General features: G+C 50.9%; 3 protein-coding genes across 3 annotated transcripts; all 3 read left to right on the top strand.

Annotated features, from left to right (window-relative positions):
- Window positions 1-2,135: 2,135 nt before the first annotated feature.
- LOC100899161 (uncharacterized) lies at window positions 2,136-3,618 on the top strand. Its single transcript, XM_003737449.1, has 2 exons — window positions 2,136-2,318; window positions 2,428-3,618. The coding sequence occupies exons 1-2, from the start codon at window positions 2,136-2,138 to the stop codon at window positions 3,616-3,618; spliced, it is 1,374 nt and encodes a 457-aa protein (XP_003737497.1).
- A 3,921-nt stretch (window positions 3,619-7,539) lies between these two features.
- Window positions 7,540-9,800, top strand: LOC100908761 (chromobox protein homolog 1). The gene is made up of 4 exons (XM_003737430.2): window positions 7,540-7,725; window positions 8,617-8,745; window positions 8,858-9,112; window positions 9,224-9,800. Exons 1-4 carry the CDS (start codon window positions 7,666-7,668, stop codon window positions 9,281-9,283), a joined length of 504 nt encoding a protein of 167 aa, XP_003737478.1. The 5' UTR covers window positions 7,540-7,665; the 3' UTR covers window positions 9,284-9,800.
- Window positions 9,801-10,714: 914 nt separating this feature from the next.
- On the top strand, window positions 10,715-13,117 carry Polr3D (RNA polymerase III subunit C53). The gene is made up of 9 exons (XM_029111098.1): window positions 10,715-10,824; window positions 11,071-11,184; window positions 11,431-11,567; window positions 11,632-11,870; window positions 11,979-12,149; window positions 12,219-12,334; window positions 12,583-12,686; window positions 12,816-12,919; window positions 13,007-13,117. Exons 1-9 carry the CDS (start codon window positions 10,715-10,717, stop codon window positions 13,115-13,117), a joined length of 1,206 nt encoding a protein of 401 aa, XP_028966931.1.
- The last annotated feature ends 31 nt before the right edge of the window (window positions 13,118-13,148 follow it).

Raw genomic sequence — 13,148 nt, 5'->3', positions numbered from 1 at the left:
CCCGATCGTGCCGCCCCCAAAGCCGGTGGACTGGCACCTCCGATCTCTTCCTGATTCTATGCTTTGGATCAGGTGTTGCCCCGTCCATCATTCATTCATGAAATTGAATGCGCACTATAAGGAGAGCCAAGTGAAATTCATGTTTGATCTTTACACGTTCGCTGCTATGAGATGCGCCGGCGGCCCTCAGGTTTGCTGACGCTTGAGGCGCGCCGGCGCACCTCATCGGGCTTTGAGGTTTGGGCTCCCCGGCTGAGCGGGATTCCGCAGAAACCAAGGAGTCCAATGTATCGACGGCTTCTCCGATCCGCGATTGACCACCAGGTACAATTGTCAGGGGCTGGAGGCCTCAGAACAGTATGGGATTCCAGTATTCCCAGTTCCCAGACATGAATTTCGGGAAGTCATCTTCGTTGTCTCAACGGTAGCGGCGGGCATAATCTCTCTCATTTCTCAAAGATCTGAGGACGACGAAGTGGTTCCGTTACGGCACTTACTGCGTCATGACGTCATGACTCTTACTGCGCGGTGCGCCATATTGGAAATTCAAATTCAAAAGGTACTCATGTCAGATCACGCCGGCACGCACGCTGTTCTCTTATTTGCTTCGTACTCGTGGGTCAAAAAGGTCATGGATGAAGCGGGTTGCAGCCAAGATCCAAGCCGCAGTCTCCGATCTACTAGGAGGCGAAACAACACAGTGGTGAGAGATCAGGAGACGCATGATTTTTTCAACACCTCCAGCGACAGTCTAGCAGGTCTCTACTCGGGTTCGACTCCGGAGTTCTCCCAGGACTGCGAAGACAGCGACACCGACGACACAATATCTCACCAGACCAAAGACGTGCCGACGGAAGAGAGCCCCGTTTTCGTGTGGGGCGTTGTTAGAGAGGATGCCCTGGACCGGATGAGCTTCTCGGGTCGAGACCTCTTTCAAACCCACGTTTCCTACCCGCTAGATCTTGACTTCCAGCGACCTGCGCAAGTCTACAGAGTTTCCCTCGGTCAAGATGTTATCGAGCTCATAGCATCCGAGACAAATCGTGGCGCCAGGAGGCTCATCCAAGCTGGAGGGATCAGTTCGAACAGCGGATAGAAAAAATGGAGAGACTCGGACCCCACCGAAATGAGAAAATTCCTCGGCCTCGTCATGTACATCGGCCTCGTGAAATATCCGAATATAACCGACCATTGGCGCGAGGATTGCCTGTATCGAAATGAACTCGTTGCCTCAGCAATGAGCCGCAATAGATTTCAATTGCTCCTCCGGTTCATCCATTTCTCCGACAATGAAGAGGCTGACATCGCTGATCGATCTAACAAATTCATCAAGAGTCTGACTCTATCTCAAGATAAATTCTGTGAAGCGATCAACCCGGGCGAGAAGCTGACAATCGATGAAACCATGATTCCCTTCAGAGGTCGTCTGTCCTTCTTGCAATACATGCCCGGTAGAAGCCACGAGTACGGGGTAAAAGTGTTCAAGCTCTGCAACCCGGATGGCTATACCTTTCGGATGAGAGTCTTCACAGGCAAAAGCGATGGCATTTCGAAGAGCCTCCCATCTGGAATCGTTCAAGAACTTGCGGAGCCCGGTGCACCCCATTTGGGCGCAGCCGTTTGGGCGCGACCGTTTGGGCGCGGCTCTTTAGGCGCGGGCCGTTTGGGCGCAGGGCCGTTTGGGCGCCGAGCCGTTTGGGCGCGAGCCGTTTGGGCGCGAGCCGTTTGGGCGCGAGCCGTTTGGGCGCGAGCCATTTGGGCGCGAGCCGTTTGGGCGCGAGCCGTTTGGGCGCAGAATTTCGTGCTCGAAGAGCCTTTTTGACTTGGCCGGGGAACACTGTGGCTCTTCGCCCGCAGTGTCTAATTCTCCTGAGACTGCTCCCTCTGGAGAGACTTTCTTAAGCCACGTTCTCGAGTTCGTTCATATCGTACATCTGCACGCAAGGGCGACATCAACAAACCAGGTCCGGAACGATTCGAATATTTCCCTCGTAGAATGAATCGAGCGCAATAAAAACCATCGGAAATTCCTTGCTCGAACTTCCATCTATTACTTTTTATGTGCCGTGAAATCACATCTGGATCCTGAGTTTAGGAAGCTTCTCCTCTTGTCCGAGGAAAGAATCCTGTCGAAAATGTCTCCGGTCCCAACTCTAGTCAAATCGAATCGAGGTCGGGACAAATTGTGTCATGATGGTTTCATGTACGTGTTCGACCGATCCAGTTCAGATCTTACGATGGAATTCTGGAGGTGTCAGTTTAAGAAATCGTGTAAGGTCCGTCTGCACAGGCTCATCGCAAATGGTGAAGTCGTTAAGGTATCAGGATCTCATAGTGATCCTTCGGATGCGGCAGGAGTGGAAATCGCAGGCAGGAGGACGGCGATGAAGCGTCGTGCGGAAGAAACGACAAGAGACGCCCGGACAGGTCATCAACAGCGTTCAAAGTGGAGCGCCTCTGGCTGTTCAGATGGAGTTCCCTTCGAATCGCGTTTTAGCTAAAGTAGTCAATCGTGTTCGCAAGGCCTGTGCGAGCGCCCCCGCGCTGCCCACCCATCGAAGTCTCATAATCATTCCAGAGGATTATGCAGTCTACGAGCCCACACCAGGAACGTCAGAGCGTTTCCTGATCGGGGATTCGGGTCTCGGAGACGACGAAAGAATCCTGATATTCGGCCGCGAGTCGGTTGCTAGCTGGATCGGACTGGTCGACAAAATCTACGTCGACGGTACATTCAGTCTGGCTCCCAAGCTCTTCCAGCAGGTGTTCGCAGTCCTGGCAGAGCGCTCGGGATTCGTCGTTCCTGTGTGCTACGCTCTCCTTCCAAACAAGAGCCAGGCTACGTACACCAGAATGGTCGAACTCCTGCATCAAGAGTGGCCTCAGTTTAATCCGATGCAAATCTCGGTCGATTTCGAACTGGCTCTCGTCAACGGGTTCCGGAGTGTCTTCCCGAATGCTGAAATCAACGGGTGCCTCTTTCATCTAGTCAAAAACATGAAAGCGAAGCTCGGAGATATTGGTCTCATTCAACGGTACAACCGAGATCCGGATTTCTCGTTGTCGGCTCGGATGATCCCAGCTCTCGCTTTTGTTCCGCCGGCACACATCAATACCGCGATGAGCGAACTAGCGCCAGAATTGCCAGAAGAACTGATGCCCGTGTTGAACTATTTCGAAGATAACTACATCGGCCGTTTGAGATTAGCTCCCGGCGCAGAAATCGTCCGCGCCCCTGCTCGCTTCCCCATCGCAATGTGGTCCGTCTACCAACGAACAGTGGACGGTGAAGCTCGGACGAACAATTTCGCCGAAGCAGCCCATAGACGTTTGCAGGGCGAGTTTGGGGTGGATCATCCTAGTCTTTGGAAGTTCATAGACGGTATCCGGAAAGTCCAACAGAGTCGAGATGTAACTTATGCTAGATACGTCGCAGGTCACAATCCAGAACCGAAGCGAAGTAAGTACGTCTCCGCCGATGAGCGAATTCTCAAAATTGTGAGAGAATTCGGTCAGAGGACCACGGTGGACTACTTGCGTGGGCTGGCTAGGAATTTCAGGATGCAGGCATCGAACAGCGGACCGCAGACTGCCCCTGAATCGTCGGAGTCAGAGTAACGTGACACGTCAATGCCTCGCGCGTCCAAATGTCGATACGTTTAGATAAGCCTAACAACTCGCTCATCCCGAATAGTATGGTTTGAGCGGAGAATTCGAAGACCTAAGTTAAAGAATAGGATGCATCTCCGATGCCGTCCGTGTTCGTATCGAGCGCTATTTTTTTTTCTCGCCAAGAGCATGATAATCTTCATACGCAGATGGATCCACTCAGAACTCAGGATTCGCTCTCGGAAGCCTACGGGGAAGTACTTCCGGCGTTTCCGTCTAGTCGTGATCCAGATTGTCGTTCCACTGGAACCGAGCGATTGGGACGAGAATTGGTGATAAACCGTAAGCCGTTCACCGGGCAGCCAAGACTTCCGCGAGCAAACAATTCTGCGTCCTGATGGCTCGCGCCCAAACGGCTCTGCGCCCAAATGACTCGCGCCCAAATGGCTCGCGCCCAAATGGCTCGCGCCCAAATGGCTCGCGCCTAAACGGCTCTGCGCCCAAATGGCTCGCGCCTAAACGGCTCTGCGCCCAAATGGCTCGCGCCTAAACAGCCGCGCCTAAACGGTCGCGCCCAAACGGTCGCGCCCAAATGGGGCGCTCCGTGCGGAGCCATATCTCGATGCCGGACGGACCCTGACAGCGGATAACTAGTTCACCTCCGTGCCTCTCGCGAAGAACCTCCTACGGAGGAAAACACATGCCTGGGAACTCTGCGCAGCGATAGAGAGCGTCTACCCAAAAGCGTTGTCAACTCACGCTTAGCTCGAGGTCAAGTTGTTGGGAGAATGTCAAACGAGGGTATAGTTGTGGGGAAATGGTGAGGTAAACGAGACATGTATTTCCTCACAACTAAGCATGATCTACGAATGGTGACGTTGTGTCAGTCACGACGAGGCGCTGGGCGTCGAAAGGGCCAACCCAGCGGCCATAGTAGAGTATAACAAGACCAAAAAGGGTGTGGATAAGTCAGATCATATGGCTAGCTCCCAATCTCCGCTTCGAAAGAGCATCTGATGGTACCACAAACCACAAGGTTGTTTTCAAAATCCTGCTCAAACGGCTGCTGTCAACTCGAGAATCATCTTCAATGAGCTCACGGGGAACGATATAACGATGAAAAACTTCCGAGAAATGATCGTGCAGGATTTTCTCGGGATTCAAGACCGTACCCCGACGCCTCTGATGCCACGTCGAGATGAACGTCACGAGCTAATCCGAAGCGAGGGCTCGGACAGGAGGACCCGAAAGAAAAGAGGCAGATGCCAAGACTGCTACGCCAAGATCACGGCTTCCCAGGGTAGAAGTGCTGCTCAAGGCCTCGAAAGAGTGAATACAATGTGTGGAGAATTCGAGAAATGGCCGTGCGTTCCTTGTTTCGTCAAATCGCATTGAGGGCGCGACACTTAAGATCTGGTGTTCAGCCTCCATTGTACTATTTTACTTATGAGATGAGCATTGTTCGATGTCTCTTACTCAATCATGATATAATCAATACATTCAAAGCTTTTGAACCTTCTCAATCGATTTTTCATTCGAATCTCGAGGTTTGAGGGTCTCCGTAAAATTTACGCTCTCCTATTGCCATGAGGTACGCCGGCGCGCCTCAGTCCCGGTAGTCAAGGTGACCCGTTGCGTACGGTTTCCGGTCAACATGGGTGGCAGGAAAAGTCTTGAAGAGAATGGTCTGACGAGATTCGAGATTGCGGAAAGAGTTGCAAACATCGTGCATCACACCATATGCGACGTTCGGCGTCTTCGAGGACGCTCTCTCTCTTCGCGCGGGATACCGTTACGATGAAACCGAAGGCGAGAAAAATCTTCAAGTCTCAGAGCTTCGATTCGTTCGGGTCGCGGCTCTGAAATCGTCTGGAATGCCGCCCCTCTGAAAGTGCCGCCCGGGGCGTACCGCCCCCCCCCTCAGGTCCGCCACTGACGGGGACCATTTCTGCTGCACTGACGCGGACCAGTGTCCTTATACTAGGTGGTTCCGCATGCGGTCTTTTCGAATTCCTCGGGGACTGTAGGCCGTAACGGAGAATGGTCTCGGTGAACCCCTCTGTTTTGTGACTACAAGTCCGAAGGATGTCTTTCCCTATTGAAAAATCCGAATCCCGGGAGGCAGAACCGATTTTCCATAGTCTCTATGGAAATGCTATTCTTGAGAACCGAGCGAGATCGATTCGTCCCCGATCAAGCGGACAATACTACCAGGGGGACACCTCTCGGGTCAGATTTCTTCGATGTCCCCAGCGTCGAAATATTTATCGAATTCGCTCTGTAGGCCGATAAGAGATGAAGTTCCTAAGTAGCGAGCTCTCGACTTTTTTTCCAGAACCCATCTCCAACGAAAGCACTGAATTTGATGACAGAAGTCTACGCTTTTCATCACCATGAGGAACGACCGTCAGAAGGGAAAATGGAATTTTCCCCAGAACACTCCGATCGATCCCGATTCCCGAGGGAGGAATGATATATTAGCGTAGGACTACGCCCCTAGTCGGGGCAACTACATTCGATCTGGGGTCGAAGAATTGAAATCTCTCCATGGATGGCTGAGCACCGCGCAGCTGAAGCTCGTCTGGGTGGATATTCCCAGCGTAATCTACATCTGGATTCCAGGGCCGCGGAGCAGCATTGATCCATGGATATCTATGCTCCAAGATATAATTATTGCTCTAAAGAAGATGGTCGAGACCGAGGGCGAGAAAGATCGCGGGTCTATTCTACGCCACAAGCAAAATGCGCCACGTCATGTCTGAGGCAAGGAAAGAAACCCCAGTTCCGAGCCGGCTGGGTTGCTCGAGGGCAGCTAGAGTTGAAGGGCCAACCCGGCGGGATACGGGATCCCCAGGCTTTCGCGAAAATCTCCCTCGTCCAAGGGGTGCGCGATTTCCCTTCGAGGCAAAAGTCTCGGGAATCCAAAAGGAATCTAAGAGATGGTCCACATTTCATTCCTGCAGACATGGGGTCATCGCGTTTCTCTCCATTGAGGGATTTATCGATTCCCGCAGAGCGACGGGAATGTTCCTGGGTGAACTTCAAAGAGCTCCGTCAAGGAGCCGACCCCAGATCAGACGCATAATTCCAGTTCGGTGAATTCTCCCACTACCAATAATTCCCAGAGGAAGAGCTCACAGGCAGAGGCCATGGCATATCGCGAATGTGAATGCAGGATAGTGGGCTGGAATTCGGAGTGCCGCAAATCGATCGATATCGACGATGTATCTGCATTTGAGTAAAGAATCCTTAGAAGTTTCGAATGACGGATACTCCACAAGCTTCACTCTCAAGGGCAACTCCGAGACAGAAAGGAATTGGATGTTGAATGAGGAGCTGTTTGTAGACTGGCACTTCAATGGTCTGAGGATCCTCGCTCCTGTTCCACCGCGAGAATGCGCGGAATTCCCCAGGAAATCATTCTCAGCGGTCAAACGACAACCCACGGCTATTTCCCGAATGAGAATCCTCGTTTCTGATCTATGAAAACCCTTTAACAACCTCGAGCTCATTGTACATCGGCAGGGAAATCTTATGAGGATCATGATTCACATCCGGGGCCGAACTTCAATAACTTCTACTATCGCCCGAGATTATGTATATATCGAACCCTGATTGAAATCCCCCGACCAATCCTCGGGATCTTCGGAGCGTTTCGTCAGAGGGTCGCTCCCTCGTGACTCACCCTCTTTCGGTCTCTGACTGAATGACCGATAATTTGAATTTTGGCGCCGGATTCCGGCACATAGAAGATTCGGGATTTCAGGCAATTTGATTGATTTCTCTTGCAGGAAACTCATTTTGCGACTAATCCGAACTCTTCATCTGAAGCGACGAGATGGGCGAGCTCGAAAATCGGGGGAAAGAGGCGAAGTTTATGTTTGCATTACAAGCCTCAAGTTGCGTTGCTACATCTGCCCGCCATTTAAGCGAGAGCGTCTAAGACTTGGTGCATGCAGTCGGAAGTCACTACATCCACCGATCCTTCTCCTTCTGTGCAGTACAAAAGACTCTGTTAGAAGTTTAGCTCCGATCGTCATTTTCTCTGTTGAAAAGATGTCGGACGAGGAGTACGTGGTGGAGAAAGTCCTCGCTAAACGAATTAATAATAACAAGGTGAGCGCTGCAGAAAGCGATGGAATCCTCCGACCGTTGACCACAACAATATTCGAGCTCCACCAGACAGGTGCCGGGCTCTCTTTTTCTTCTCGATTTCCGGCGCGGTAGCGGTTTCGATTACTTCGGTCCGACTTGAGTATTTTCTGATCAATTGTCGTCAAGAATGTCAATCACCGCAGGCTTCTGTTGACTCGTAAGAGTCACGCGAGAATGTTGAACTTGAATCAGAGTCAACTCCTATATCTTCCTTTAGTCGGGTGCATAAGACCGAACGTGGAAATTCATATCCAGATCAGGAACGCGTGATTGATGGCGTCGATTGGCGGGGCAGTACCATCCCTTGACTTTCACGAGGAGATGCTCTCAGAAGTGGGATCGGTGGACTTGGAAGCTCTGAGTCATTGTGGTCGATCGAGAACTGATGCGACCGCCCATCTCCCTCGAACGTGGAGAAAAACAAAGTTGAGCTCCGATCCTCAAGTCTTGGATCTTCTGGTAATGCAGCGGTTTGGAATCGTAATGAAATAATCGGCAGTCAGAAGTACAATCGGTGCCGTAGCGACCAGCCAGAGCTGATTCAACGCTGGAAAGCTCCCCAGTAGATCAGAGGGCATCCGCATACGAAGCTAAGATAAATTATTCTTGGATCGAGCGACAACAAAACAGCCATCAGCGTCGACTGGCTTGGAAGTGGCGACATTGAACATTTTTCTTCGATGCTCATCTCGAGCAGCCTCGCACTGGAACGAAATGGGGAGGAATGAAACTCAATTCGGAATTCAGACTGGATGGTCGCTCTCCTTAATTCTCTGAGTTGTACCAGGATTAGCTCCACGCTCGACATGTTCATCTATATCATTCATTCAATCTTGGTCCTCGACATTGCAGGTGGAATACTTCCTCAAATGGAAAGGGTACGGCGACGATGACAATACCTGGGAACCACAGGAAAACTTGGATTGTCAGGAACTGATAGAAGCTTTCGAGCAAGAACAAAAGAAGGACACGGCAAAGAAAGTGAGACACATCGAGCTCCGAGACAACTCGCACCTCATGTGCGATTACGTGCATGACCTGAATGTTTTTTCCGCGGAGGCCGTCCCATTCATAGCTGACCTCTTCGTTATAGGACGTGATCAAAGTCCGGAAGGCGGCACCGTCCCAAAGACTCCCCGTAAACGGTGGGGAAAATTCAGGCAAGAAAACGCCACCGAAAGTACCGAGTGAAAGTTGTAAGCCCAAAGGGTTTGATCGTGGTCTCGAACCTGAGAAGATCATTGGTGCTACGGACTCATCAGGAGAACTGATGTTTCTGTTGAAATGGAAAGGCGTCGATGAAGCCGATCTGGTCTCGGCAGCTCAGGCCAACATCAAATGTCCTCAGGTGAGATGCCGGATGCGCGATGAACTTAATGTACAAATCCTTATTTCGGAAACTGGCTTTCCGTGGCTTTCGACGAAAAGGGAAATGACCGGACTCCCCTATCCGTTGCAGGTCGTCATCAAGTTCTACGAGGAGCGGCTGACCTGGGCTCCCCCCGGAGGCAATCGTTAATATACATACATCCGCGGATTGTTCGTGAAGATAGCCAATCATTTCGCTCATGAAAATTATTTTGACGTACCAAAACTGCACCATGTGCTTAAGAGGATCATCTCCCCGGAACATCTCTGACGTACGTCGGTTGTTGGAACTCAAGAAGAAAAGGTATCGATGAATGTGGAATATCGAAATCGTGTTCCGAGCGAGATGGAGCGGCGGGTCGTTGCGTGGATGCTCTCAGAAAAATAACACACAAGTTCGGATGGAATCCATATGTCGATTGAAACATCATGTATAGCGACGGGGAAGGTTTCTCAATAAATTGTAATTTTTGCAACTCCGTTAGCCGATCACCTTGAGAGAATTCCCGAGCAAAATGTTCCCCCTTCTCAGTGTATCTCGATTTCAAACTTTGGATACTGGAACTAATCTCAACGTTTCGGCTGTAATACGATCATATAAACTTAACTTTCCGATGGATAGAATGGATGAAGAATAAATGTAATGGAGACATGGGATCTCTTCCCTTCGATGAGCTCACGTGTCCATGGTGAAAAATACGATCTCTTGAGGATAGCAGACCAGCTCACTCTCTCTAGAGGAGCTTGAAGCGCGGACGCAGTCTCACGGAGGAGGATCCAGGATTCTCCTCCATCTTTGAGGGATCTCAGAGGGCATACATAGCGACCAGAAGTTCAGAATCGGATTCGCTGGAATGCGCGAATGAGGAAGAGTCGGTCGCGGGTGGCGCCTAAGCCTCTGACCCAAATAGAAGGTACAGAACACGCTCCCTTATCACCCTCGTCGGCCTTCTTTGCTGTCCGACGCTGGAATGCTGCATGAAATTCGACCGATACGACACCATATCGTCCTTTTCGTCTTTCGGTCGGAAGGAATTTCTTGATCGGGGAAGAGCACCAGTTCAACCTGGAGCAGCGAGTTGACCGAGTGTCGGTTGCAGAATATGCGTTCCTTGACCTGCTCTTACGTCAGTGACCCTTCGGAGGATTCCGTTGGGCGACCGAGTCAGATTCCTCCATAAAATGGTTTGGAAACTCGACACTTGTCAGAGAAGACGCTTGGCATCCCTTCAAAAAATCTGCCGGAACGAAAAATTCTTCGACATTCGCTCCAAAATCGTCTCCTTGTCCATTTTCCCTTCAAATATTAAGGAAATTGCCTACGTTCTGTGCGAGGGGTATCTCAATATTCTGAATTTCATGCTAACAGCGCGCCTGTCACGCTCCCCTCTCCGTCGAGTCGAATTCCGGCGCCAGAGAGCGTCTGCCTAAAATGGGAGGAGAACAACACCACAACACAAACACAACGCTCTTCTCTCTGAACCAGATGAGCGCACAGTCGTCTCCCTTGATGTGTTCGAATGTTCAATCCATCGTGAATCTCTGAAGTTCCTCCTGATAGCATTTAATTACATTAGGCAAGATGTCTGAGGGAAATGGCTCAGCTGGCTCGAGCAGTGCTTCCTCGGTTCCGAAGTCAATTCCCAGAGGTGTTCTCGCGAGATCAGGACTTCCTCTGCCGGCCGGCACAAGGTAATGAATGAACACAATCATCGTCATGATTCCTCATAACGAGAACTCTAAGCTTACGGGATAGATTCATTCGGGACGATTTCCTCATCTGATTCAAATTCCTCGTACTTTGTCGTGTCATCATCGGGAAGATGTCACATGGCATTAGGGGGGGGGGCGACAAAAAGTTGAGGAATTAACTCTTGGCGAATGCCTTCTCTACCCAATGCGGAGTCGGGCGTCTAATTCAGATGACTGATCCTTCAGATTGAGCTCCGGTTTACGTGCTCCTCGTGACCTGACTCTGGGGGGAATATCGATCCCGAAGAAGTCGGTCACACCGAATCTTGCTCCCAACCTGAACCGGAAAAACGCAGCCACGTGAGTACTGATCAGTTCTCCTACGCTGTACATATGCCATTTGATGACCGTGTCAACGATCCGTGTATATCAGCTTTTCCTCTGACGGACGGGAGGGTATCTCAAGAAAAATGGATGGATACGAAGATGGGATGCATCATCAGAAGAAATAAAATTGAAAGCTTGTATGCTATATCGCTGATGAGGTTTGCATGCCGGATATCCCGAAGCTCCAAGTAATCGAGCTAAACCTCGATGCATTTGCAGGAACGCCGAGAATTCGAACACGCGGGGATCGAGAGGTGGAGCCCATCCGCGCACAGATCGGGGCCGAGGAATCGACCGAGGTAGAGGTCGGGGCAGAGGACGCGGTCGCGGAGCGTCGAACCTCATCCAACTTGACGGTGAGATATTGAAGAGAGCTTCGTCTGGAAAATCCAGCTATGATGCAAGGACTCTCTTCTGAAGTCTGTTTTCCGTGGCAGGAATTTTCGACGCGAGTACCGCCGGACTTCCCGAGCGAGGTGGCTGGAGCGCTGGAGGTGGTGGAGGAGGGGGGCGGTGGAGGCGGAGGGGGAGGTGGAGGAGGCGGCAGCAGAAGTTCAGTCGGCTCACTTAAAGACACCAGTCTGCCGAAATACATTCCTATCGATCAAGAAGAAATGGACGACACGGACGAGACCATAAGTAGAGTAACGAAAGCTGAGGTACGTATATCGCTCATTCATCGTGGTCTTCATTCATGGGAAGCTCAGGCTCGATGTCTTCCGCTTGCGGTAGCGCTCGAAATAGATTTCTCCGCAATTTCTCTACAGTTCATCGATTACGGAGATAAGGATAAGGGGGAGTTCCCGTTGATGCTACCCCTGAATACAGCCAACCACGCATTCGGTGTTTTACCGAAGATCGACGGTGCGATGGACGACGAAGATGAGGCCCGACCGAAGATTGTGACTCGGAAACCAAAGGTGAATTATTCGGGAGCAGTTCATTTTCCTCGCTGATCGCTCGTGATTTAGACCTCCCCATTTCTAAAGAGCTTTTGTTCTCCGTAGAAAACTGACCTCAGTCCGGAAAGAGCTAGAGACCTCCTCAAAGCCCTCTGCCTCGGAACTTCGCTCACGAAGGGAGAGGAAGACGGTAAATCCCTCACGATGTTCCAACTACCAAGGTGAGAAGCACCAGAATCCATGAGTCTGAGCGACGATGCACAGCATCGAGCGGGATTGTTCCCTCCGTGAATGAATTTGTCCGGTTTTAAATGGATACTCTCACATTCCCGAACTCAATGGAGAAGCTCATATGCATAGCACACAGAAAACGCTGGAAATCACAGAATAAAAAGCAGCCTATCCTTATCTGACAGGCTGGTGTGCTCTGCTCATGCTCGGCTAACATCGTCAATGTTGCTTCTTCCAGACTTCCGAGTCCGTCTCAAGCGTATGAATCGGCAGAACGGAAACCTCCAACAAAAGATAGTCAGACCGGCCCTCAGCAGTATAAACTGAAAAATCTACCGAAAGGTGAATATGTGTGTCCGTGACTACTCCCCAGGATGTGGTTCGGAGGCAGTTGGATCAGTGAGTCTTTTTTAATCTACCCCACGATGAACATCCGATTGTGGTTCCAATTTCAATGAAATATTTTCGAAGGGACTCTGGGAAAACTCCAAGTTTTGAGAGACGGGCGAGTGAGACTGGTCACCGGGAGAGTGACCATGGAACTCCAGATGGCGGCGGACGTTGCGACATATCAGGTGAGCTACCGCAGGATCCGAGTAAATCATGTCTCCCGGGTCTTCTCTTCGTCCGTCTCCCGCTTATCTTGAGGCTTCAACTTCCAGGAAGTTGTGGATCTTCAAGGTCGGGTTGTGGTCCCTGTCGCCAAAGTCGAGAATAGAGTTGTCTGCCGTCCGACAGATCTTGTCCACAGTCAGTGCCGGACAAAGTGTTGACATCATTGTACATACGTCAGAATATTTGTTG

Source organism: Galendromus occidentalis, unplaced genomic scaffold (genome assembly GCF_000255335.2).
Source record: "Galendromus occidentalis unplaced genomic scaffold, Mocc_1.1 scf7180000075554, whole genome shotgun sequence".
In the NCBI taxonomy this organism is placed as follows: domain Eukaryota; kingdom Metazoa; phylum Arthropoda; class Arachnida; order Mesostigmata; family Phytoseiidae; genus Galendromus; species Galendromus occidentalis.
The sequence above is the reverse complement of the archived record's forward strand: the minus strand, read 5'-3'. Positions and strand labels throughout refer to the sequence as shown.

Bases quoted from the DNA above. Each gene is read 5' to 3' on its own strand.
- LOC100908761 (XM_003737430.2), top strand. From the start codon at position 7,666: ATGTCGGACGAGGAGTACGTGGTGGAGAAAGTCCTCGCTAAACGAATT. The intron at 7,726-8,616 runs GTGAGCGCTGCA...TCGACATTGCAG, and splicing joins AACGAATTAATAATAACAAG to GTGGAATACTTCCTCAAATG. The intron at 9,113-9,223 runs GTGAGATGCCGG...TATCCGTTGCAG, and splicing joins CCAACATCAAATGTCCTCAG to GTCGTCATCAAGTTCTACGA.
- Polr3D (XM_029111098.1), top strand. From the start codon at position 10,715: ATGTCTGAGGGAAATGGCTCAGCTGGCTCGAGCAGTGCTTCCTCGGTT. The intron at 12,150-12,218 runs GTTCATTTTCCT...TGTTCTCCGTAG, and splicing joins AGGTGAATTATTCGGGAGCA to AAAACTGACCTCAGTCCGGA. The intron at 12,687-12,815 runs GTGAATATGTGT...ATATTTTCGAAG, and splicing joins ACTGAAAAATCTACCGAAAG to GGACTCTGGGAAAACTCCAA.
- LOC100899161 (XM_003737449.1), top strand. From the start codon at position 2,136: ATGTCTCCGGTCCCAACTCTAGTCAAATCGAATCGAGGTCGGGACAAA. The intron at 2,319-2,427 runs GTATCAGGATCT...ACGCCCGGACAG, and splicing joins CAAATGGTGAAGTCGTTAAG to GTCATCAACAGCGTTCAAAG.